This window comes from Eulemur rufifrons, chromosome 2 (assembly GCF_041146395.1).
Source record: "Eulemur rufifrons isolate Redbay chromosome 2, OSU_ERuf_1, whole genome shotgun sequence".
Classification (NCBI taxonomy): Eukaryota; Metazoa; Chordata; class Mammalia; order Primates; family Lemuridae; genus Eulemur; species Eulemur rufifrons.
The window spans coordinates 59,013,102-59,036,114 of record NC_090984.1 but is presented as its reverse complement, the minus strand read 5'-3'; the positions used below and the strand labels follow the sequence as shown (position 1 = coordinate 59,036,114).

Genomic DNA, 23,013 nt, shown 5'->3' with positions numbered 1-23,013 from the left:
GAATCTGTAGATCCAGCTACTCAGGAGGCTGAGGTGAGAGGATCATTTGAGCCTAGGAATTGAAGACCAACCTGGGTGATATAGCAAGACCTCATCTCTAAAAAATAAATATAAAAAAGAATTCAAATTATTCAGTTCTCTGGATAAATGTCCTCACTGATACTCCATTTTACTATGTCTTTTTTGGGTGCCAGTAGAGTGGTAATAGTGAATTGTATGTTCTATCTTAGTCCTTGTCCACATATTTACATATATTTTACCAGTTATCATAGGACCACCTTACTTGGAATATTTTGTATAAAACAATTGAAGATGATTTAGGATATTTTGGTGCTGTAATCCTGTGAGAGATGTTGATCTCAAATCAGAAGTACTGGTTTTTTATTTTTTTATTTTTTATTTTATTTATTTATTTATTTTGCCTTTCTTATCTCAATTTAATACACAGCCTTAATATATTTCACTGGATCAACATCAAGTTTAATTTTTCTTTTGGCAGGTGCAGAAGAAAAAATCCTAACAGAATTTCGGGAAGCTTGCCATGTTATACCTCATGACTTCCACCTGCAGGCCATGGTTCGTTCAGCTGGCAAATTGGTTCTTATTGACAAGTTACTTCCAAAGCTTAAAGCTGGTGGCCATAAAGTTCTGATCTTCTCCCAGATGGTACGCTGCCTAGATATCCTAGAGGATTATCTAATCCAGAGGAGGTAAGAAAAAGAGTCATACTGATCTTGTGGTTACTGTATCCTCATAAAGCAGCAAAAAGTAGGTAGGGCTGTGTTTAATTATAATTGACCAATTGTGGTAAGAGAAGTGTTTTTAAGACTTGCTCTCAAATTTTTTTATGTTTTTTGGCCAGTTAGGGATATGGGGTGCTGGTATTGATCCTAGCCTGCTTTTTTGGTCTCCTCCTCTGCTTAGCCGCTTAAATTTTTTTCTGTGACTTCCATACAGGTACTTATATGAACGTATTGATGGGCGAGTTAGAGGCAACCTTCGACAGGCTGCTATTGACCGCTTCAGCAAACCTGACTCAGACCGCTTTGTCTTCCTGCTGTGCACCCGGGCTGGTGGACTTGGTATTAATCTTACAGCTGCTGATACCTGCATCATCTTTGATTCAGACTGGAATCCACAAAATGACCTGCAGGTAAAGGAAATCATTTTTTTAGGGATTAACTACCTAACCTGGGAGGTTTTTCAACAAGATCAGGATCTCTTAGAAAGACCTTTCAGAGAGTATGGAATTGTTTACTTAATTAGGGGTGGCAGTTAGGTTAGGGATCAGTGAATTTTTTTCTGTAAAGGACCATATAGTAAATGTTTTAGGCTTTGTGGACCATATGGTCTTTCTTGCTCTCTACTCATCTCTACTCCTATACCATAAAAGCAGCCATAGATAATAGGTAAATGAACAGGCAGGGCTTCTACAAAACTGATGTCCATGAAGACTATAGTTTGCTGACTCTTGGTTTACATGTTGGAGCAATAAATTCATCTTAAAATTGACTTTAGACTTTGAGTTGATCTCATGGCTGCTTTATAGATGTTTACAGTTGTGAATTGGTATTTTGTATGTCTCTGCCCCTCCCCCCACTCACATTATCTTTTTCCTTTCCTTTTTTTTTTTTTTTTTTTTTTTTTTAAAAAAAACAGGCCCAGGCACGGTGTCATCGAATTGGGCAGAGCAAAGCTGTGAAGGTGTACCGTCTAATCACTCGTAATTCCTATGAGAGAGAGATGTTTGATAAGGCTAGCCTCAAGTTGGGATTGGATAAGGCTGTGCTTCAGTCCATGAGTGGTCGGGATGGCAACATTACCGGAGTGAGTCTATGGATAAGTTTGTAGTGGGCCATAGTGATGGAGACAAAAGCTATTTTTGCACAGAAATCTGACTACCTTGTTTGTATTCTCAATTATTTCTTATAATAACTAAAGTATTATGGCATGGTTAGGTAATGTTCTCTTAATAGTCTTTTTATATTTCTTTTTTTTTTCTTTGAGACACAGTCTCACTCTGTCGCCCTAGCTAGAGCACAGTGGTGTCATCATAGCTCACTGTAGCCTCAAACTCCTGACCTTAAGTGATCCTCCTGCCTCAGCCTCCCAGGGTGCTAGGATTACAGGCATGAGCCACCACACCTGGCCTTCTTATCTTTGATTGGTTTTTGCAGATCCAACAATTCTCTAAGAAGGAGATTGAAGATCTCTTAAGAAAAGGAGCATATGCAGCCATAATGGAGGAAGATGATGAGGGCTCCAAGTTTTGCGAAGAAGACATTGACCAGATCTTGTTAAGACGAACTACAACCATCACCATCGAATCTGAAGGAAAAGGTTCTACCTTTGCCAAGGTATGTTCTGTCTGTGCTAGAGACGAGAAAAGCAAAGATAGAGACAGGAATCTTTGCGATTTAGATATGTTTTTAAAATATGATTGGCTGATTTCAGATTGCTGAAAAAATTATTATAGCAACTTTACTCTGCCTTTGTTCCTCACTAGGCAAGCTTTGTTGCTTCTGAAAATAGGACAGATATTTCTCTGGATGACCCTAACTTTTGGCAAAAGTGGGCCAAAAAGGCTGACCTTGACATGGATCTTCTCAATAGCAAGGTGAGCTTATTTTTCTTTTAGAAAGGAAGTATTGTAGAAGACACACTACTTTCAGTAGTCTTTATAGCTACTCTAATTCTTTGGTGCTAATTGCAGTTTATGGTAATGTATCATATACAAGGACTGTTGTGGAAACCCTCTACCTCGGGAGGCCCCAGAAAAATACCTACGTGTCTCCTATCTTATTCTCCTTCCTGAGTCCCTCTCAATTATTTTACATGTTATAAAAGAAAAACCTCCCTTTGGATATCTACATATGTTACATCCATGGCTGTTTTAATTCATAATTGTCTTGTTCCTTTCCCATGAGCAAAACATAAAGAGAGTTACTTTGTTCTCTGCATAGAATAACTTGGTGATTGACACACCTAGAGTACGAAAACAGACCCGCCACTTCAGCACTCTGAAAGATGATGACTTGGTAGAATTCTCTGATTTGGAAAGTGAGGATGATGAGCGGCCACGCTCCCGCAGACATGACCGTCATCATGCCTATGGGCGCACTGACTGCTTTCGGGTGGAAAAGCACCTCCTGGTATATGGGTAAGAACCCACCTTGCCATGAGAGAGAGTGCATCTCCATCCTGTTAGATACCCTATTTGCCTTTCAGATTGGAATCAATGACCAAAGAAGGGATAATGTGAAAAATGTTTGCCTTGGAGGGAGTTTATTCTATTTATTCTGTTACTGTGTTTTTCTAAATCTTTTTGTCTCACCCTTTTTGAGGAGATGTGATTCGAGGGGGCCGGAGAACATAATAGAATTAGAATTCCCACGAAAATATTAATATAGTTTCGTTTTTTGTTGTTTTAGTTGGGGACGATGGCGAGATATTTTATCTCATGGACGATTCAAGCGACGTATGACTGAACGAGATGTGGAGACAATTTGCCGGGCTATCCTTGTGTACTGTCTTTTACACTACCGGGGGGATGAAAATATCAAAGGTTTCATCTGGGACTTGATTAGCCCTGCTGAAAATGGCAAGACAAAAGAATTGCAGAATCATTCAGGTAATTATCAACTCTTTACTTTTTTATCTTTCTATAGGTTATCTAATCCTTTTCAGGTCCAAGGGTTTTTCTCAATCCAAGTCTTCAATGTCTCCCCTTTCCCAGGTCTGTCTATCCCTGTGCCCCGTGGACGCAAGGGGAAAAAAGTAAAGTCACAAAGCACTTTTGATATCCACAAGGCTGATTGGATACGGAAATATAACCCTGACACTTTGTTCCAAGATGAGAGTTATAAAAAGCACTTGAAACATCAGTGTAATAAGTAAGGATGAAATTTAACAAAGATGAAAACATTTTTCACCTCAGACTTTCTACACTGTTATTAATGAGCCAGCTCTTCTTCCCTCCCTTCTAGGGTATTGCTACGGGTAAGAATGCTATACTACCTGAGGCAAGAGGTTATTGGAGACCAGGCAGAGAAGGTGTTAGGGGGTGCCATTGCCAGGTAAAGTTCTGCTATATATATATTTTTTTATATCCTGCCTTATTCCAGGGATGATTAGTGTACTTAGTTCATTCTATGCCATCTTTGGGATACCTGATAATCTGAATCTATATATCAGGTCTCTAATCCTATCTTTGACACTAGCAGAAGGAAATAATGCAGATGCATGAGTGTCTTAAATTAATGAATAAGAGAGGCTACCTGTAATAATCTTTTCAAAGATTCTAACTTTAATTTCTTACATTGCTGAGCTGACTGTGCCCTCTTGTACGTTTAGTGAGATTGACATATGGTTCCCAGTAGTGGATCAGCTGGAGGTTCCAACAGCCTGGTGGGACAGTGAGGCTGATAAGTCTCTCCTCATTGGAGTCTTTAAGCATGGTAGGTACTTTCTAGCCTATTCCTTTTCTACAGAAGATTTATGTCCACAGATGGAGCATTTAGCAAAATGCTCATGAGAAATAACTGAATTCTTTGATTCTTCTTCAATAAATTTATGACTGAATAGAAAAGTAGTTCTTAAATATCCAGAGCCAGAGTCATTAGTTTCTATAAATAGATGTTCAAGAAAGACCAGATGGATAGGTAAGTCTCAAGGTAGGGAGCCTCCCATCTGTTCTGTAATTACAGTTACCATTATGTTACTGCACTGTGTGTTGAGGGGGTCTAAGTTAGAGTCACACAAATAAGGAGGGTAATATAAACCCACTCATGTTATTAATAACCATACTTAATTTGTTTAGCTTTCCTGTGGCTTGCTGAAAGTGCTTTATTTATCTAAATGTCTCATTTGTGTAAATGTTCAGTAGTGACTCTGATGTAGGTGTAAGCAGCAGTGTTTGAGTGAAACAAAAATAAAGCATAAAAAGGGAGACTGACTAGACCAAAAACAAAAGAGGGGGAGAGAATACTTCCTTTGCAGTTTTGCCTGAACCAAACCCCAGGCGCTAAAGGCAGTGAGCATTAACTTTCAGCCCAGTGACTTGGGGAATTGAAATTTCTTTTTTTTTAAATAATTTTCTGTTTATTTTTATAAAATAAAAGTAAGGGCACTTGATCTACATGTTTTTAAGAAGTTTAATGGGATAAGAAAAATTGTACATTTGTAGTCTTAGATTTGCTTGTGAGACACAGAGGTTTAGAAGAGTCCAAACATCCCCGGAATGTATTCATCCATTCATTTACTCAGTGTTCATCACATATTCACTGAGTACATATTAACTTGGAAATACAAGTTTCTTATCCTTCATATGAGAATGTGTGATCCACTGCTAAATTATTTGACTTTAGTTTTTCTATGTATGTTTTAAGAATGAAAAAAAGATAACCAGTTAAATGGCTATGTAAATCTGTCACCATAGTATATAAATTATTATTTTTTTCTTTTTTTTTTTCCTTCTTTTACATGTTACTGAGAACTTCAAAGTATGTAAATTTTTTCACTAAATTCCTAGGGTCAGTAACTAGTTAAAAACTCTTCATGACTCTAAATTGCTATAAAAAATGTCCGGGTACAGTAATATCTGTAATCCCAGCACTTTTGGAGGCCAAGACAAGAGGATCACTTAAGCCAGAAGGTTGAGACCAGCCTGGGCAACATAACAAGACCCCATCTCTAAGAAAAAATAAAAATTAGCCAGGTGTGGTGCTATAGTCCTAGCCACTTGGGAAACTGAGGCAGGAGGATCACTTGAGCTCAGTAGTTCGAGGTTATAGTAAGCTATGATCATGCCACTGTACTCTAGCCTGGGCAACATAGTGAGACCCTGTCTCTAAAAAAATTAAATAAGATAAATAATGTTAAATATAGTAATGTAACCCAACAGCTATTTTGCATTATGAGCAAAGTAGCCTACATATTCTAATTATTCAGGCAACATATAAAGTAAGCATAAAGGGTCTCTAAAACAAATAAAATAAAAAAATTGCTATAAAAGATGTTAAATATAGTAATGTACCCCAACAGCTATCTTGTATTATGAGCAAAGTAGTCTACATGTTCTCATTATCTAAAGGCACAACAAATCTCTCATTGTCTTCAACTCTGGCCGTTTTTCTTCTAGGCTATGAGAAATATAATACTATGAGAGCAGATCCAGCCTTATGCTTTCTGGAAAAGGCTGGTCGACCAGATGATAAAGCCATTGCAGCAGAACATCGAGTGTTGGATAATTTTTCTGACATAGTAGAAGGGTAAGCATTGGTGTTTAGTTCTTTTAAAGCTCTGAGTCCACCCGGAGGCGGCTACTAGTAGCTTGTGATATGAGATAACATAACTCTAGCCTTGACTGAACCCATTGGGATTCTCAATGGTAGTTATACTCATGAATGATAAATCCTTAACAAAAAGTAGTACCAGCATAAAGCATTCCCAAAACTGGCCCAAACCACACATTGCCATAAGATCAACTGTGGGTGAAAATTAACGTTGTTCCAAATGCCTATTGGATATTATATTCAATTTGCTTTACAACACTCTTCAGTACAGCTACAATAGCTGAGAGGATAACTGGTTCCCTTGAAAGGTAACAGCCAGGCAACTCTCACATGTTGCTCATGTGGTAGAGCCTCAGGTACTTTTAGCTCTGGTTTATCATCTCCCGGTGGCTAAACCTGACACATAAAGGTATTTACTTTGCCTGGCTACATGTCCCAATGATGAGTTGCCATGCTAATACTGAGACACCAGGTAGGGCAGTGTTGCCCTAGTTTGGGTGCCAGTGAGTTTAACAAAACTTCTCAAGTGGAGACCTGAGGGGCATGTGAAATAATTGGCTTAGTTAATGAATACCTACCCATTCCTTCATGACTGAGAGATTTCTCTTTGATAGTCACAACTTTAATGTGCTTAATGTAGGACCCTCAAAGGAAATTGGAACATTTATTCATTACAAATCATTTATTATGCCACCCTTCTGCTCAGTAGAGAAAAGCAGTCAAATCGAAAAAGCATCAACCATTCAAATGAAATAATAAAAAGTAAATAGTTGGGGAGGAGGGAGAGAATGGGTTAAACAATAAAAAAGGCTATCAATGGAAAGAAAGTGTGCTAATCAAAGTGTTTCATTTCAAATTCAAGCAATTGTGAGTGTTTATGTTGTCAATTTCTCACTTTTTTTTTTTTTTCTGTTGAATGAACTGACCCAAAGCTTTGCACCTGGCCTGCCATTCCTGTGAGCTTGAAATTTAAGTCTGTTCCATGCTGGGTTGTACATTTGGTCAGGTCTTCATCCTAGGTTCGTCCTTTTGATAGAAGGTACATTATTAACATTTTCTTGTGCCTCTGGATAATTTTAGGGTTGACTTTGATAAAGATTGTGAAGATCCTGAATATAAACCACTCCAGGGTCCCCCGAAGGACCAAGATGATGAGGTAAGGAATTTCATTTGAGTCTAACTTTTTTCTATTAATAGTTAAGTCTTCTCCCATTTTCTGAATCTGAAAGTATATTGATTAATTTATAATACAAAATGAAAAATAAATACCATTTGAGAATATAAAGTATTAATGGAAAGGATTGTAACACCAGCTGGGGGAGATCAGGGATGACTTTGTGTAGAAGGTGGGACCCAAGCTGGACATTGAAAGGTATTATTTGACTAATAAATTCCTGAGTCACATTATTTTTGATTCATTATTAAGAACTGACTTTTCAGGTTCTAGTTTCTTGTTCTTCTTTTAGTTGGTTGCTTCCAAATTTTTGTGAGGGTTCCTTTCATTAGAAATTTTTTTTGATCCCTTGGTGCCATAGAAGGATACACACAAGAAAGTGATTTCAGAGTGCCAACTTCTCCCCTTTCCCTCCTCCCTCCATCCTGTTGGGTGGATCTCCTTCTCTAGGGTGATCCCTTGATGATGATGGATGAGGAGATCTCAGTGATTGACGGAGATGAAGGTAAACTTCTAGGTCAACTAGTACAGTTTTGTGTGGGATGGTGGGGTTGGGGAATTACTGAGTTCTGGGACTCAGTTCTCATCCTATTCTGGGACTTCTAAGAGCTTTGCCTTTGGGGGGGTTGAAATACCGCTGTTATCTCTACTACCCTTTCTATGCTTCCTATTCATTCTACTTTGTTTCCCACAGCCCAGGTGACCCAACAGCCAGGCCACCTATTCTGGCCTCCAGGCTCTGCCCTAACAGCTAGACTTCGGCGCCTGGTAACAGCCTATCAGCGTAGCTATAAGAGGGAACAGATGAAGATAGAGGCTGCAGAACGTGGGGACCGGCGAAGGCGGCGTTGTGAAGCAGCCTTTAAACTCAAAGAAATTGCACGGCGGGAGAAACAACAACGGTAAAATATAGCTAGGAATTTGGGCTGAGCTATTGTTGTGTCTTCGTCTGTGGACCCTATACTGAAAGCATCTTAAGAAGGATTTATTTGGAATTCCCTACAAAGGGACCATCTTTTCTGCCTAGAATTCTTACACCTCTAGGTCTTAAAACCTCACTTGTGTGCAATAATCATAACTCCTGGGTAGATCTCCTGTGTAGACGTTCTCATCATTATTTATCTGCATCATTTTCCCCTTTAGCTTGGTAATTCTTACATGTTATGTAGTATCTCTGACTGCCTTTTCTGGGCTTTTTTTTTTTTTTTCCCCTCTATACTTTCAATTTTTGTGTTTTCAGGTATTCTAAACCACATTAAGAAGTAACCGGTGGCCGGGCGCGGTGGCTCACGCCTGTAATCCTAGCACTCTGGGAGGCCGAGGCGGGTGGATTTGAGCTCAGGAGTTCAAGACCAGCCTGAGCAACAGCGAGACCCCGTCTCTACTAAAAATAGAAAGAAATTAGCTGGACAACTAAAATAAATACAATAAATTAGCCGGGCATGGTGTCACATGCCTGTAGTCCCAGCTACTCGGGAGGCTGAGGCAGAAGGATCACTTGAGCCCAGGAGTTTGAGGTTGCTGAGGAGCTAAGCTGACGCCATGGCACTCTAGCCCAGGCAACAGAATGAGACTCTGTCTCAAAAAATAAATAAATTAATTAAAAAAAAAAAAAAAGAAGAAGTAGTAACCGGTTTTGCTATGTTGTTCTGATTACCTTTGTCGTATTCTTCTTCCTTTTGTAGATGGACAAGGCGTGAACAAACTGATTTCTATCGAGTTGTATCTACTTTTGGTGTGGAATATGACCCTGACACCATGCAGTTCCATTGGGATCGCTTCCGTACTTTTGCTCGACTGGACAAAAAAACAGATGAAAGCCTTACCAAGTATTTTCATGGCTTTGTGGCCATGTGCCGCCAGGTGTGCCGCCTTCCCCCAGCAGCTGGAGATGGTAAGAAAGACTGGAGAGTCTAGGGTGAGTGGGGATGGATGGTGACAAAACTAACTCTTGGTTCATTTCTTCTTCCACTCCTCTCTCTTGCAGAACCCCCAGACCCTAATCTGTTCATTGAGCCCATCACTGAGGAGAGGGCCTCACGGACTCTATACCGTATTGAATTGCTTCGGCGCTTACGGGAGCAAGTTTTATGCCACCCGCTTTTGGAAGATCGGCTGGCATTGTGTCAGCCTCCAGGTCCTGAATTGCCCAAATGGTGGGAGCCTATTCGGCATGATGGGGAGCTTCTACGAGGGGCAGCCCGTCATGGGGTGAGCCAAACAGACTGCAACATCATGCAGGACCCAGACTTCTCTTTTCTGGCTGCCCGTATGAATTATATGCAGAACCATCAGGCAGGAGCACCAGCTCCATCCCTGTCACGCTGCTCTACTCCACTGCTACACCAGCAGTATACCTCTCGCACTGCCTCACCATTGCCCCTTCGCCCAGACGCTCCTGTTGAAAAGTCACCCGAGGAGACAGCTGCCCAGGTTCCCAGTCTGGAGGGTCTGACTTTAAAGCTAGAGCATGAGGTGGTAGCCAGGAGCCGACCAACCCCACAAGACTATGAGATGCGAGTAGTCCCCTCTGAAACTACCCCTCTGGCTTCCCGGAGTGTTCCACCAGTCAAACTGGAAGATGAGGATGATTCAGACTCTGAGCTGGACTTGAGCAAGATGTCACCATCATCCTCTTCTTCCTCATCCTCATCCAGCTCCAGCTCCAGCACTGATGAGAGTGAGGACGAGAAGGAAGAAAAGCTAAGTGAGTGCATGTGATAGGCTGTTGGCCCTCGTCCCCATTTCTCCCTCTCTGCTCTTTCCCTTTTCTAAATGCATCCTCTTGAGAGAGATTCAGATTTTGATTTGATAAAATGTCAAAAGAGACCTATTATCCTTTGGTCCTTTATTCAAAGCCCATATAATAACATGACCATATAACATTATTCTTCCATCTTTTCTCACACTTTGTGTGGGATCTCTAGCTGCTGACCGGTCCCACTCAAAGCTCTATGATGAAGAGAGTCTCCTGTCCCTCACTATGTCCCAAGATGGATTCCCAAATGAAGATGGAGAACAAATGACTCCTGAGCTGCTGCTGCTGCAGGAAAGACAAAGAGCCTCTGAGTGGCCCAAGGTAACAGCCTCATTCCTGGATGTATAGAGTCCAGAAATACAATGTAACATTATATACCGAGAACAAGGAACAGATGGTTCTGTTTTTTTTTTAATTGTGTTTACTGCTACATGTTTTTTCATAAAAATTCCCAGTTGATGTAGGAATCTCATAGTATTACCTCCTTCCTTTCTGTCTTACGAGTTTTACCCATCTTAGTAATGATGACACTGTTTATGTCATAAGGTCAGGTAGCTAGTGCTTAGTCCCTTAAAATCCTACTTATTTCTTTTTTCCCCACTCAGGATCGTGTCCTGATAAACCGCATTGACCTCGTCTGCCAGGCTGTACTCTCAGGGAAGTGGCCTTCTAGCCGCAGGAACCAGGAAATGATAACAGGAGGAGTCTTGGGGCCAACCAACCACTTGCTAGACAGTCCCTCATTGACGCCTGGAGAATATGGTGACTCTCCAGTCCCTACACCGCGAAGTAGCAGTGCAGCTTCCATGGCAGAGGAGGAAGCGTCTGCAGTCACCACAGCAGCAGCCCAGTTCACCAAACTTCGCCGAGGCATGGATGAGAAGGAGTTTACGGTTCAGATCAAAGATGTAAGTCCAGTGTTTGTTTAGGCACTAGGAAATGGGGAATGAGGTTACAGTCCTTGCTAAATAGTTTTACTAGTAAGATACTGAACTCATTTGGTTAATTTTAAAAATGAGAGGAGAAAAAAAATTAGACCTCATAAACATCCATTTAGGAAAAGTTACTGAAGTAAAGGAAGGAATCTCCTGAGGACTAGATTAAAAGAAACCTTATTTCTGAAGGAAATTTAATTGACATATGACTTTTGGGTGGCTTAATTCTGGATCTAAGCCTGATTTTTAAAAAATGAAATCAAATTATGGGAAAGCTGTTAAAAATGACACCTGAGTATTGTGGGCTTTATTAAATTAAAAATGAGAGGAATCATTTCTACTGAAATTAAATCAGTGTTATTTTTTGTTTTGTAGAAGGAAATTTTTATTTTTCCTGATCTCCTTTCCTATTAAACCCTATTACCTGGTCATTAAGTGCTCAAAGAAAGAAAAGTTTCTTAAATAGTATGTGACAGGAATAGGAGTATTTTGCCCCTGTGATGAGTTGCCATGCTAATACTGAGACACCAGGTAGGGAGGTTTACCCTGCATTGGGTGTTGTTGAGATACACTCTACTTCTCGCAAATCTACCTGAGGGGCCCTAGGTTAAGAAATGAAATCTTTCTAGGGAAAAAAATATATAAGTTTCATTGTATTTCTAATTTCTACCCTTTAGTCAGATAGCCTTCTCACTATCATTGTGGCAGAGGATGACCCCATAGCCCAAGTCCCCCAAAGCTTTATCTTTATAAACTTGTTAAAACATATGCCATGTGATGTCTTGGGTGGCTGGATTGTCTTCCCAGGAGGAAGGATTGAAGTTAACATTCCAGAAGCATAAGTTGATGGCAAATGGAGTAATGGGAGATGGACATCCGCTATTTCATAAGAAGAAGGGGAACAGAAAGAAGGTAGTAGAGGTGAGTGGTAAGGAAAGTCTTTAACATGATCACTACATAAGGTCTTTTTATTCCCAGTAATTGATGAAGGCAGTTGGGATTGAGGGAAGAAAGATATTAGAGTTATCTCGTGACTACCATTGGCTCTGCTCCCCCACCCTCCCTGCTCCAAGAAGAATATGTGCTCATGGGGGTGGATTCTGGGTTTGCAGCTGGAGGTGGAGTGCATGGAAGAGCCTAATCACCTTGACGTGGACCTGGAGACCCGGATCCCTGTCATCAATAAGGTGGATGGTACTTTGCTGGTGGGTGAGGATGCCCCTCGCCGGGCTGAACTGGAGATGTGGTTACAGGGTCATCCAGAGTTTGCTGTCGATCCCCGATTTCTAGCGGTGAGTGACAGTCCCATTCAGCAAGATTTAAAGTTGTTCCCCCTGGTATTTAAGCTGTGTAAAAGGGAGAAAGCATGCCTTATGATATCATTATTTCTGTATCTGCAAGATAAGAGTAATAATACCCAGTCTGCGTACCTCACAGAATTGTTGCAAGGATCAAAATAAAATAATGTTAAAATAAAATACTATTGAACTACTTCTTAAACTAAATGCCAGGCCAATATTGGCTATTAAACTATTATATAAACCACCTAATATTTTTTTTGGAGAAATCTGCTTAATGGCAGTTTTCCGTTAAGGACTAATCCTTTATGTAGTAAGCATTTATTTGTCAAACAAAGGACACCTAAATAATTACTCCAGAGAAGATTTCTATTCCTCTCAGATAACTGATACTTTTCTATTGCAGTATATGGAGGATCGCAGAAAACAGAAGTGGCAGAGATGTAAAAAAAATAATAAGGCAGAATTGAACTGTTTGGGAATGGAACCAGTACAGTCAGCTAACTCTAGGAATGGAAAAAAGGTGAGACTGAAGCATTACTACCGTGTTCCCACACTAGATGTGATATTACAAATCTCTCAATGATGATTTTGACTAATGTTATTTATCTTTTTTCCAGTGTATGTTTCTGAGAAAAATTATCTTCATCATAAGGAAACTAGAGTTGTTTTTGTTGTTGTTTTTGTTTTGTTTTTAAGACATGGGCCGGGCGCGGTGGCTCACGCCTGTGATCCTAGTACTCTGGGAGGCCGAGGCGGGAAGATTGTTTGAGCTCAGGGGTTCAAGACCAACCTGAGCAAGAGCGAGACCCTGTCTCTACTAAAAACAGAAAGAAATGATCTGGACAGCTAAAAACATATAGAAAAAATGAGCTGGGCATGGTGTCACATGCCTGTAATCCCAGCTACTCGGGAAGCTGAGGCAGAAGGATTGCTTGAGCCCAGGAGTTTGAGGTTGCTGTGAGCTAGGCTGACGCCACGGCACTCTAGCCCAGGCAACAAAGTGAGACTCTGTCTCAAAAAAAAAAAAAGACATGGCCTGACTCTGTCACCAAGGCTGGAGTGCAGTGTCGTGATCATAGCTCACTGTAACCTCAAACTCCTGGGCACAAGCCCTCCTGCTTCACCCTCCTAAGTAGCTAAGACTATAGACGTGAGCCACCATGCCCAGCTAATTTTTATAAATTTTTTGTAGAGACACGGTCTTGCTATGTTGCCCTGGCTGGTCTCAAACTCCTGGCCTTAAGCAGTCCTCCTGCCTTGGCCTCCTGAAGTACTGGGGATCACAGGCATGAGCCACTGTGCTTGGCCAACAAGAGTATTTTTTTTAAGCACCAAAGGTACTCTGAATCACAACCAGAGTATTTTTAATGATATTTTTACAGTATTCTGGTATCTTCATCTCTAGAAGAGCATAAAATTCTAAAAACTAACTTTAGTACTTCAAGCTAATAAAAATAAAAGAATTAGTAAGATGTGTTAGAGAACATTTAGGGCTTATCCTGGTCTGCTATTAACTAAGGGATTTTTGGCAATCGTTTTATCTCTTTAATTTTCACATCCTGAATAGTGAGAGTTTTACCGTCTTAAGTTTTATAATTCTATATATTTTAGGATTGATTGTAGGGGGTTACTAAATAAAACAGTCATGGGCTTTCCCTATATATGAGAGGATAAAAATCACTAATATGTCAATAATGGAAAAAAGCACAAGAAACCATGTTTTATAATTTATAATAACAAATTTAGTCATTAGGTTATTCCATATTTTCAGATGTAATTTTGCTTTTATAATTGTTATAGACCATTTGGTGGGTTAAATACCCATTGTTTCTTCTTATTTCCACCCAAATATAACTATAAAAGTTTCTCTTGGCTATGCTTGCCTTATTCTGTGCAAGAGTTGTATTTTTTAAGCATATATAAATCATGGTTTGGTTTGGTAGTCATTTAAAATGGATTAGCACTTTTGTATACCAGCTTTATCTAATCATTCCCCACTGTGTCTTTTATGTAAGTCTTTATACATACATAGTCATCCCTCAGTATATGCAGGGTGTTGGTTCCAGGACCCCCCCAGATACCAAATTCCATGGATGGTCAAGCCCCTGATATAAAATGGTGTTGTATTTGCATATAATCTACATATATCCTCCCATATACTTTAAATCATCTCTAGATTACTTATAATACCTAATACGATGTAAATGTTATGTAAATAGTTTTTTGTTGTTTTTTTTTGTTTGTTTGTTTGTTTGTTTTTTTGGAGACAGAGTCTCTGTTGCCCAGGATAGAGTGCCGTGGCGTCAGCCTAGCTCACAGCAACCTCAAACTCCTGGGCTTAAGCAATCCTTCTGCCTAAGCCTCCTGAGTAGCTGGGACTACAGGCATGCGCCACCATGCCAAGCTAATTTTTTCTATATATTTTTAGTTGTCCAGATGATTTCTTTCTATTTTTTAGTAGAGACGGGGTCTCGCTCTTGCTCAGGCTGGTCTCTAACTCCTGGCCTTGAGCGATCCTCCCACCTCGGCCTCCCAGAGTGCTAGGATTATAGGTGTGAGCCACCGCGCCTGGCCTTTAAATAGTTTTTATATTATTTTTACATTTGTATTATTTTTCATTATTATATTGGGTTTTTTTTTTTTTTTTAGTGTTTTTTGTTTTTGAATATTTTCAACCTGTGGACGGTTAAACCCATGGATGTGGAACCTGTGGATATGGAAGGCTACCTAATACACATCCACACATACATATATATTTATGTGTATGTGTGTGTATATTTAACCACATGGTATCTTTTATAATAACAAAATTAATTTTAAAGTGAACAGTATCTAGCTTTTGCATTTAACAAGTTCCAAGCACATAAAATATATATAGATTTATGAGGTTTATGATTTTATATTGGTTGAAGTGTTACCAAGGAAGAATGTTTCAATTTTCTCTCTTAGCCTCCATGAGACTTAGTGTAATAAGCAGAATGGTTGATATGGGAAAGGCTGATGCCATCTCTGCTTGAATTTAACATAGAGCAGCTATCCACTATACTTTTTACCTCAAGTACTTTTGCTACTCTCTTATTGTCAGTTGAAACTTTTTTTTTTTTTTTTTTTGAGACAGAGTCTCACTCTGTTGCCCAGGCTAGAGTGCCGTGGCATCAGCCTAGCTCACAGCAACCTCAAACTCCTGGGCTCAAGTGATCCTCCTGCCTCAGCCTCCCAAGTAGCTGGGACTACAGGCATGCACCACCATGCCCAGCTAATTTTTTCTATATATATTTTTAGTTTTCCATATAATTTCTTTCTATTTTTTTAGTAGAGACGGGGTCTCCTTCTTGCTCAGGCTGGTCTTGAACTCCTGAGCTCAAACAATCCACCCGCCTCGGCCTCCCAGAGTGCTAGGATTACAGGCATGAGCCACTGCGCCTGGCTGAAACTCTTAAAGAAAGGAAGAATCATAGAAAATCATAACAAGTACAAAATTCTGAATATAGAATTGACAATGAATCTAGCACTACTTTATTACTGGAACCTGCAGGAGTTTAGGTGTTGTTATTGTTATATTTGTCCATACAAATAGTGTATTAAGATGTTTGTTTGTCCAAGTCAGAAAGATATGTTCCCATGATAGGTGTTAGGCTTAGATTGGTAAATAGAGTACCAAGACGCAAGTACCAATTGTATGAGTTTAATGCCAACTACCCACTATTGTGCTTAGGCCAGTAGCAAAGCAGAGGCACTAAAGGTAGTAGCTTTTAGCTTCAGTGAACTTAATCAGAACTTGTAGTCAGAACATCTAGAAGAAGCCATTCAACATTCAGCAGATATGTTTTTTATCAACGTTGAACAAAAATTATTCTATTAAATTTGGTGAGGAGCTACCCATGGTCCTTTTTGGTGTTCTAGACATCCGGAAGTCTTTATCTTACTTATCTTAAATTTACCCTACTCTGATGTGATAATATAGAATATTATTGTAAATGTCAATATAAATATGATGCACATCTCATGGTAAGATAACGTGAACGACCTGCCATTTGTAGACATTTAAGTGAATTTTTTCCTGTACGTTAACTGATTCATCCACTATCTGACTCAGACTGCTTATTAAGAAAGGTAAGCATTTGTGAAATGGTTTACTGGAATAAAGGTACAGTGTAGTCATGGAAATAAAGCAAAACTGGTTCACGTGAGTATCAGTATCAAATCCTTGATCTTAGCTTCAGCATCAGAATGCTTCAACCAGCTAAGTCCAGCATTTCCTTTTCCTCATTACCACCAATCAAGCCTAGTCTGACTATACTTGTTTTGCCTCTTCTAAGATAGTTTCAATGAAAAAGCACTTGTAATCTAGGACTCTGTTGGCTTCTGAGTCACCCCCACTTTCTTCTTTCTTTTTACTATCTTATGTTCCTTCCTTCCAGGGTCACCACACTGAAACTATGTTCAACCGAGTTTTGCCAGGGCCTATTGCACCAGAGAGCAGCAAGAAGCGGGCCCGTAGGATGCGACCAGACCTTTCTAAGATGATGGCCCTGATGCAGGGTGGAGGCACTGGGTCCCTATCTCTGCATAACACCTTCCAACACAGCAGTAGTGGCCTACAGTCTGTGTCGTCTTTGGGTCACAGTAGTGCCACTTCTGCATCTTTGCCTTTTATGCCGTTTGTGATGGGTGGTGCAGCATCATCCCCTCATGTAGACTCCAGCACCATGCTTCATCACCACCACCACCACCCCCACCCCCACCATCACCACCATCACCTTCCAGGCTTGAGAGCCACTGGCTACCCCTCTTCACCAGCGACTACCACTTCTGGTACTGCCTTGCGGTTGCCACCACTGCAACCTGAGGAGGACGACGAGGATGAGGATGAAGATGATGATGATGATTTATCTCAGGGCTATGATAGCTCAGAAAGGGACTTCTCACTCATTGATGATCCTATGATGCCAGCCAACTCAGATTCCAGTGAAGATGCTGATGACTGAAGCCCCAGCCTGGTCCCCCATTGCTTGGGTGGCTGCTGTATTTTCATTTACTCTGGCCCTTGGACTATGGAAACGTGGGAGGGGCAGGGGAGATGTGGGGAAACCCAGGACTCAAGGAGGTGAAAAGGAAAAAAAAAAAACTTATACCTGATTGCTCCCAATTTTGAGAGGATTGGGTGGGCAGGGGAACTCCTAAAATATAATACACGACTACTTCCTCATTTCTGGGGAAGGAAAGGAGACTAGAGCAGCTGGTGTGCTCTCCCCTCTCTCGACACCTCCATTAACCACAGACTATGTAGTGCTGGCCCTAGCCTCTGGCAGAGCCTGTTCCTGGCCGAACTGTGGATACAGCTGGAGGTTCAGGAACTGTTACCTTCCTTCCCCTTGGCATTAATAAATTTAAGTTAATCCTTTTCCATTCTTCCCTTGTTCTGTATGTGCTCAAACCCAATGTAAGTATTAATTTTAAGAGTTGATGTTCATGGTGGGCAGTTTCAACACCTTTTTCCTAAAGTTCCATACTGTTCATACTGCGTTACCTTGGATAGGGTAGACAAGTCATCTGTACTTCTCTAAAGGTTATATATAAATATAGCCTGTCTTGCTTGTTAAAGGCAAGAGAATGATAAGAGTGGGCAAACAGTTCCAGATTCAAACTCCAAGTTCTTTGACAAGGAGGAAGAATTTCGTCAAGAACCATGCACATTTTGTTTCAAGTTAAAAAAACACTGGTGCTTTTGGGGAAGCCATAGAATAGTGTCACTTTTCATGAATAGCAAGGGGACTGGCTGACTAGAAGGATGCTGTCACAACTTCGGCCGGAGGGAGGTAGAGGGTGGGAAGGAACTAAAGGTTTGTGGAGCCGCTCAAGCCATTTGTTTCCTCCGACTCTCCTCCTACCATCCCATCGCTCAGGTGAAGCCTGGACATCTTACTTTCCCTTCTGCTAGGTCCTTCCCCATAGGTTGGGTAGTAGTTTATCGCAAGGGTGGGGTCCACTTCCCTAGTTTGAGCTCCGTGCCTGAGCGGAGCACTCGACCCAGTGTCCTGGCACCGAGGATCCTTCCAGCCATAGAAACCTTTGCTTCCCCACCATTTCTAGGAGGGGCGCATACCCATTTATCCTGCAGTCTTTCCACTCCTACCCCACGCCAGATCCCGCTCTTTCCGCTTCCCCTTCCTTTGCCGATGGGGTGGGGCCTTAACACCCGCGCGCGGCAGCTCGTGTGGGGCGGGGCAGGCACGTCAGGCCTCCCGCCCTCTTTGCTTCGCTTGTGGCTGCCGCCTCGGCAAAAAGTCAGAGCTCCTGGAAACCGCGGCTGGGCTAGGAGTTAAGGGCGGAGGTGGAGCGTCACGTGATGACGTTGATTCGCGTGCGGCTGTGGCGAAGTTGACAAGAAAACCCCGCGAAAATCGACTCTTTTTGCATTGCACGTTTTGTTGATTCCGCCACTCTTTTTCTCTCCTCCCCCGACCCATCCGAGAGAGGCTTTAAAAAAAAAAGTATCCAACGCTGTCGAGACCCGGAAGCGGAAAGGGCATTTTTGAGGTCGATACTTCCGGGTCACTGGGAGAGTGCGGGATTCCGGGGCCGAGAGCGGGTGGCGGAGCCGGGACCTCGCGTGATTCTCGGAACCCGAGGAGAAGCGGCCTCTGGGGCTATGGCTGTGACTCTGGACAAAGACGCTTATTATCGGCGAGTGAAGAGATTGTACAGCAATTGGCGGGTGAGGAAGATCCCGTAATTTTTCCTAGGGAGCCCCCCTCGGCCATCCCATAATAACCCTGTTTCTCGGCGCCCTTTTTTTCTCTTTCGGTCAGGAATTCCCGGGTTCAGTGTCGCGCCCCTTTCGTTGCTCCCGAATCATTCACCGCAGGCGGCCACGAGCGCCGCCCCCTAAGAGGGAATCCCCCGCAATTGCCCTGCCCTGCGGCCACCACCATCTTCCCCGCCTGCCAACCTGGGTCATGTATAACAGCCACCTCTCGCAGGCTCTTCCCGCCCTAGGAAGAGGCAACATCCTTCCCTCCCACTCTGTGATCACGTCTTGCTGCCCCCTTCTGCGGTGTTCACACGCACTCTCTCTGCCCCTCCAGAACCACAATGTTCTGCCCCAGGTCCCGCCAGAATTATAACCATCTTCGTAAAGGAAGGATGGAAGGGCAAAGGAGGATGTGGATCGGGCTCTTCCCCGTTTATCGTTTGCGGGGCTTTTGCTGGAGTTAAAAAAAGAAATACTGCTCACGCGCAACTGCCTTATGTTCTGGGAGGCCCTGCTGTGGGTAGCAGAGACGTAATGCTGAAAACCTGCAGACATTAGTAATACCAAAAAAAAAAAAAAAAATCGATGTGACGCCTAAAACCTTATTAGTTTTCCTTCTTTGTAGAGTATCTGAGGCATTTGTTCAGAAAGAGTTGTGGCGGTCCGCAGTGTTTTAAAGATGTCCACAGTTAAAACTTATTTTTATGATATTAATTTATTAATTGAACAAACATTTGATTGTATTCTGTGGTACAGCCTGAGCTGTCTAGTTTAAACCTGGCCTCTAAACCTTGACATCGAGGGAAGATATAACTAATAAAGACTTACTTTAAAACCCGAAAAACATTTTGAGAAAAATTATCAATTCTCACTTCAACATTGTAAATTATCTTTCAAATTGATCTTCTACTAAAACCAAGCTATTAAAATTGATCTTTTCCCTACCATTCATATTAAAGGTGCTTGTGCATGTTTCATCTTTTGAGGCTGAATGCATTAGATAATTGAAAATAAAAGGGATTCTCTCTTGCATTTTATGAAAAGCAAAAATAAGAATTCTGTGCTAGGTGAATACTGAGCATAAATTTTATTTTTAAAAATTTATTGGTTAATTTCTACCAAGTGATCTTACAGCTGTATTATGTTTGAACATCATCTGTGTTAGAAAAACTTTTTTAAAGCCTCATTATTTTCTAATGATCAATAAGAACTAATGTGCTGGTAATAATCAGAAGCCCACTCTTCCACTGATACACCCTGAAATGATACACCTTTAATGTGGAAAGTTGTTCATAGTTCCAGTGATTCAGAGTTCATTAAATTATTTCATTCTCTCTATACTATTCGTGAAAACTAAAATTAATGTATAACTCTGATTTTCCCTACACGATAGGTTAATGCAAAGTGTGAAACTGGTCTGTATAGGAAAAACTGACCTAAAGACACATTGGCAAGCTTAATATCAAATGACAGTCTTTATATCATGAAAGTGAAGTTACTCCCAGCTTCCCATTTTTTTCTCAAAAATCATTAAAATTTATGTTGGCCCTTTTTTTTTTAATTTTTGTTTTTTAAGACCAGGGACAGAGTGCAGCAGCGTAATCGTAGCTCCCTGCAGCCTCATACTCTTGGGCTCAAGTGATCCTCTTGCCTCAGCTTCCCAAGTAGCTAGGCCTGCGGGCTCACACCACCATGCCTGGCTAATTTTTCCATTTTTTGTAGAGTGGGGTCTTGGTCTTGCTCAGGCCAATCTTGAACTCCTGACCTCAAGCGTTCCTCCCCGCTCAGCCTCCCAGAGTGCTAAGATTACAGGAATAAACCACCATGCTCCAGCCTGTTGGCCCTCTTAATAACACCATTTGGGGGATGTTAGATCATGGTAAGACATTGATGGTATAAAGTTATGAGCCAAGTCTGTATGAAAATCTATAAATCTAGATAGACTTTATGAAAGTCTATATAAAAAAATAGCAAAACCTGTGACTATTATGAAAAGCTTATTGAATAAGACTCTTTTGTTAATATTCCCAGAATCCACCTGTAGAATTTCTATGTATATGCACAGTCATCCCAGGTTACTGTGCTTTAATTATGATGAACTTAAGCAAGGATCATACTTTTCTTGGATAAATCTGATTGCTTATCTTCCTACATGTATCAGAAAGATAGCAGAATATATAGGTGTATTGGATACCTTTTTTTTTCTTTTACACCTTTTTCTTTTTTAATAAGAAAACTGGGATTGGAGTGTATGATGAAGAGAAGTTGATTAATGGGTACAGATGCACATTTTGAGAGAAGACTGACGTAGAGTTAGACAGTAGGATGACTGTAGTTAAAATAATCTGTTGTATATTTCAAAATAGCTAGGACAGAAGAATTAGAATGGTTCTAGCATAAAGAAAAGACAAATATTTAAGGTGGTGGATATCCCGAGTACACTGATTTGATCTTTTTTTTTTTTTTTTTTTAATTTTTTTTAAATTTCCATATAATGTCTTTCTATTTTTAGTAGAGACGGGGTCTCACTCAGGCTGGTCTCGAACTCCTGACCTTGAGCAATCCACCCGCCTCGGCCTCCCAGAGTGCTAGGATTACAGGCGTGAGCCACCGCGCCCGGCCCACTGATTTGATCTTTACAAACTATATGAATGTATTAAATCATCAAATGTACCCTGAAATTGTGCACGTCTATTATGCATCAATTTTTATAAAAACTATCATTAAATGAGGGGAAAAAACTGGGATTGAAATAAGAAAATAACTTGAAGTTAATAGTAAAAATCCCAAGCCTTGTGCTGTCGCTCCCATCTTCAGAGAAATCTGTTATGACTAAAATTAACTAACTAAAAAATTAACTGGTTTGGGCTCCACACTCAATTTTTTAGTTGTAGATACTCTTGATAATAAACTTTTGAGAGCTGCGTGGTTGTCCCTAGCAGTTCCACCTCTTCAAATAAAAGTACATAGAGTTGTAGAAAACTGATAAGCTGCTAAACTGACTTTCTTAAAATAAGAATAGGAGCTAACCTTACTGGTCTGAAAGTTGTGTTTAACTTAGGTATAAATTTTGAAGCTTTTGCAAATGAAATATTTCTTAATTATAATTTTCAGAACATATGTCCTAAGAACAATTGCTGTATCACACACTTTTAACTGAGTAGAAATTTCTAAAACATTAAGCTTTACATCTGAGTAAATAGTGGCATTTTAGGGATGAGAAAATGGGCTCAAACAAAAATTAACAGGAAACCTCCATAATGACTAGAATTTATTACTGTTTTATGACTCTTGGGGGTTTGAATCCAGTCCAGTCCTGCCTCTTATTTTTTAAGTTAGAGCTGCTAAGAGCAGAAAGGATTTGCATTAGAAAATCCCAGGTGGTAGTAAAGTGGATCATAGAAGTGGGTTTTGTGGGTTTCTCTGTCCTCTTAAACTTACTGGGTCCTTTCAGGGATTCCCAGCCTTTTTGTGATTGTGATTATTTTTAACCAAGTAATATGATTAGTACTGTTCACTGGGGGAAATAAAAGAGGTTACCCACCATCTTGGGATTCCAGCTGCTTTGAAGGCTGAGGGGTGCAATATTCAGGTATACCTATAAATCATTTGAGATTTACCTATTAGGACATCCTGCTATGAGTGAACCTTGACTTCATTCTGCTGCCTTTTATCCCGAAGAATTCTATGAGATGTCACAATAACATCTGGATTAATTAACAAAAGGATTAATGATCCACTGCATTCATTCATACAAATATATGCCGACTGTCAGGATTGGGGTAGTGGGTGGCTATG

At 40.7% G+C, this 23,013-nt stretch overlaps 2 protein-coding genes and 2 non-coding genes across 4 annotated transcripts in view; all 4 read left to right on the top strand.

Annotated features, from left to right (window-relative positions):
• The window catches only part of CHD8 (chromodomain helicase DNA binding protein 8), a 40,988-nt gene extending 23,165 nt beyond the window's left edge, over positions 1-17,823 (top strand). The window contains exons 16-37 of the mRNA XM_069485288.1: positions 500-710; positions 958-1,153; positions 1,660-1,827; positions 2,178-2,357; positions 2,507-2,617; positions 2,964-3,160; positions 3,432-3,631; positions 3,737-3,893; positions 3,987-4,076; positions 4,354-4,457; positions 6,140-6,269; positions 7,374-7,449; positions 7,918-7,972; positions 8,162-8,369; positions 9,153-9,361; positions 9,455-10,174; positions 10,395-10,546; positions 10,831-11,133; positions 11,968-12,081; positions 12,273-12,452; positions 12,865-12,981; positions 16,883-17,823. Of these exons, the coding sequence (XP_069341389.1) occupies positions 500-710; positions 958-1,153; positions 1,660-1,827; positions 2,178-2,357; positions 2,507-2,617; positions 2,964-3,160; positions 3,432-3,631; positions 3,737-3,893; positions 3,987-4,076; positions 4,354-4,457; positions 6,140-6,269; positions 7,374-7,449; positions 7,918-7,972; positions 8,162-8,369; positions 9,153-9,361; positions 9,455-10,174; positions 10,395-10,546; positions 10,831-11,133; positions 11,968-12,081; positions 12,273-12,452; positions 12,865-12,981; positions 16,883-17,449 (4,445 nt within the window). The 3' untranslated portion in view covers positions 17,450-17,823. The remainder of the gene's footprint in view (positions 1-499; positions 711-957; positions 1,154-1,659; positions 1,828-2,177; positions 2,358-2,506; positions 2,618-2,963; positions 3,161-3,431; positions 3,632-3,736; positions 3,894-3,986; positions 4,077-4,353; positions 4,458-6,139; positions 6,270-7,373; positions 7,450-7,917; positions 7,973-8,161; positions 8,370-9,152; positions 9,362-9,454; positions 10,175-10,394; positions 10,547-10,830; positions 11,134-11,967; positions 12,082-12,272; positions 12,453-12,864; positions 12,982-16,882) is intronic.
• On the top strand, positions 6,727-6,836 carry LOC138381189 (small nucleolar RNA U6-53/MBII-28). The gene has a single exon (XR_011233101.1). It is a non-coding gene; the product is annotated as a small nucleolar RNA U6-53/MBII-28 (small nucleolar RNA).
• Positions 11,653-11,761, top strand: LOC138381190 (small nucleolar RNA U6-53/MBII-28). Its single transcript, XR_011233102.1, has one exon. It is a non-coding gene; the product is annotated as a small nucleolar RNA U6-53/MBII-28 (small nucleolar RNA).
• A 1,198-nt stretch (positions 17,824-19,021) lies between the features above and the next one.
• Positions 19,022-23,013, top strand: part of SUPT16H (SPT16 homolog, facilitates chromatin remodeling subunit) — a 35,195-nt gene continuing 31,203 nt past the window's right edge. The window contains exon 1 of the mRNA XM_069463066.1: positions 19,022-19,179. Within this exon, the coding sequence (XP_069319167.1) occupies positions 19,114-19,179 (66 nt within the window). The 5' untranslated portion in view covers positions 19,022-19,113. The remainder of the gene's footprint in view (positions 19,180-23,013) is intronic.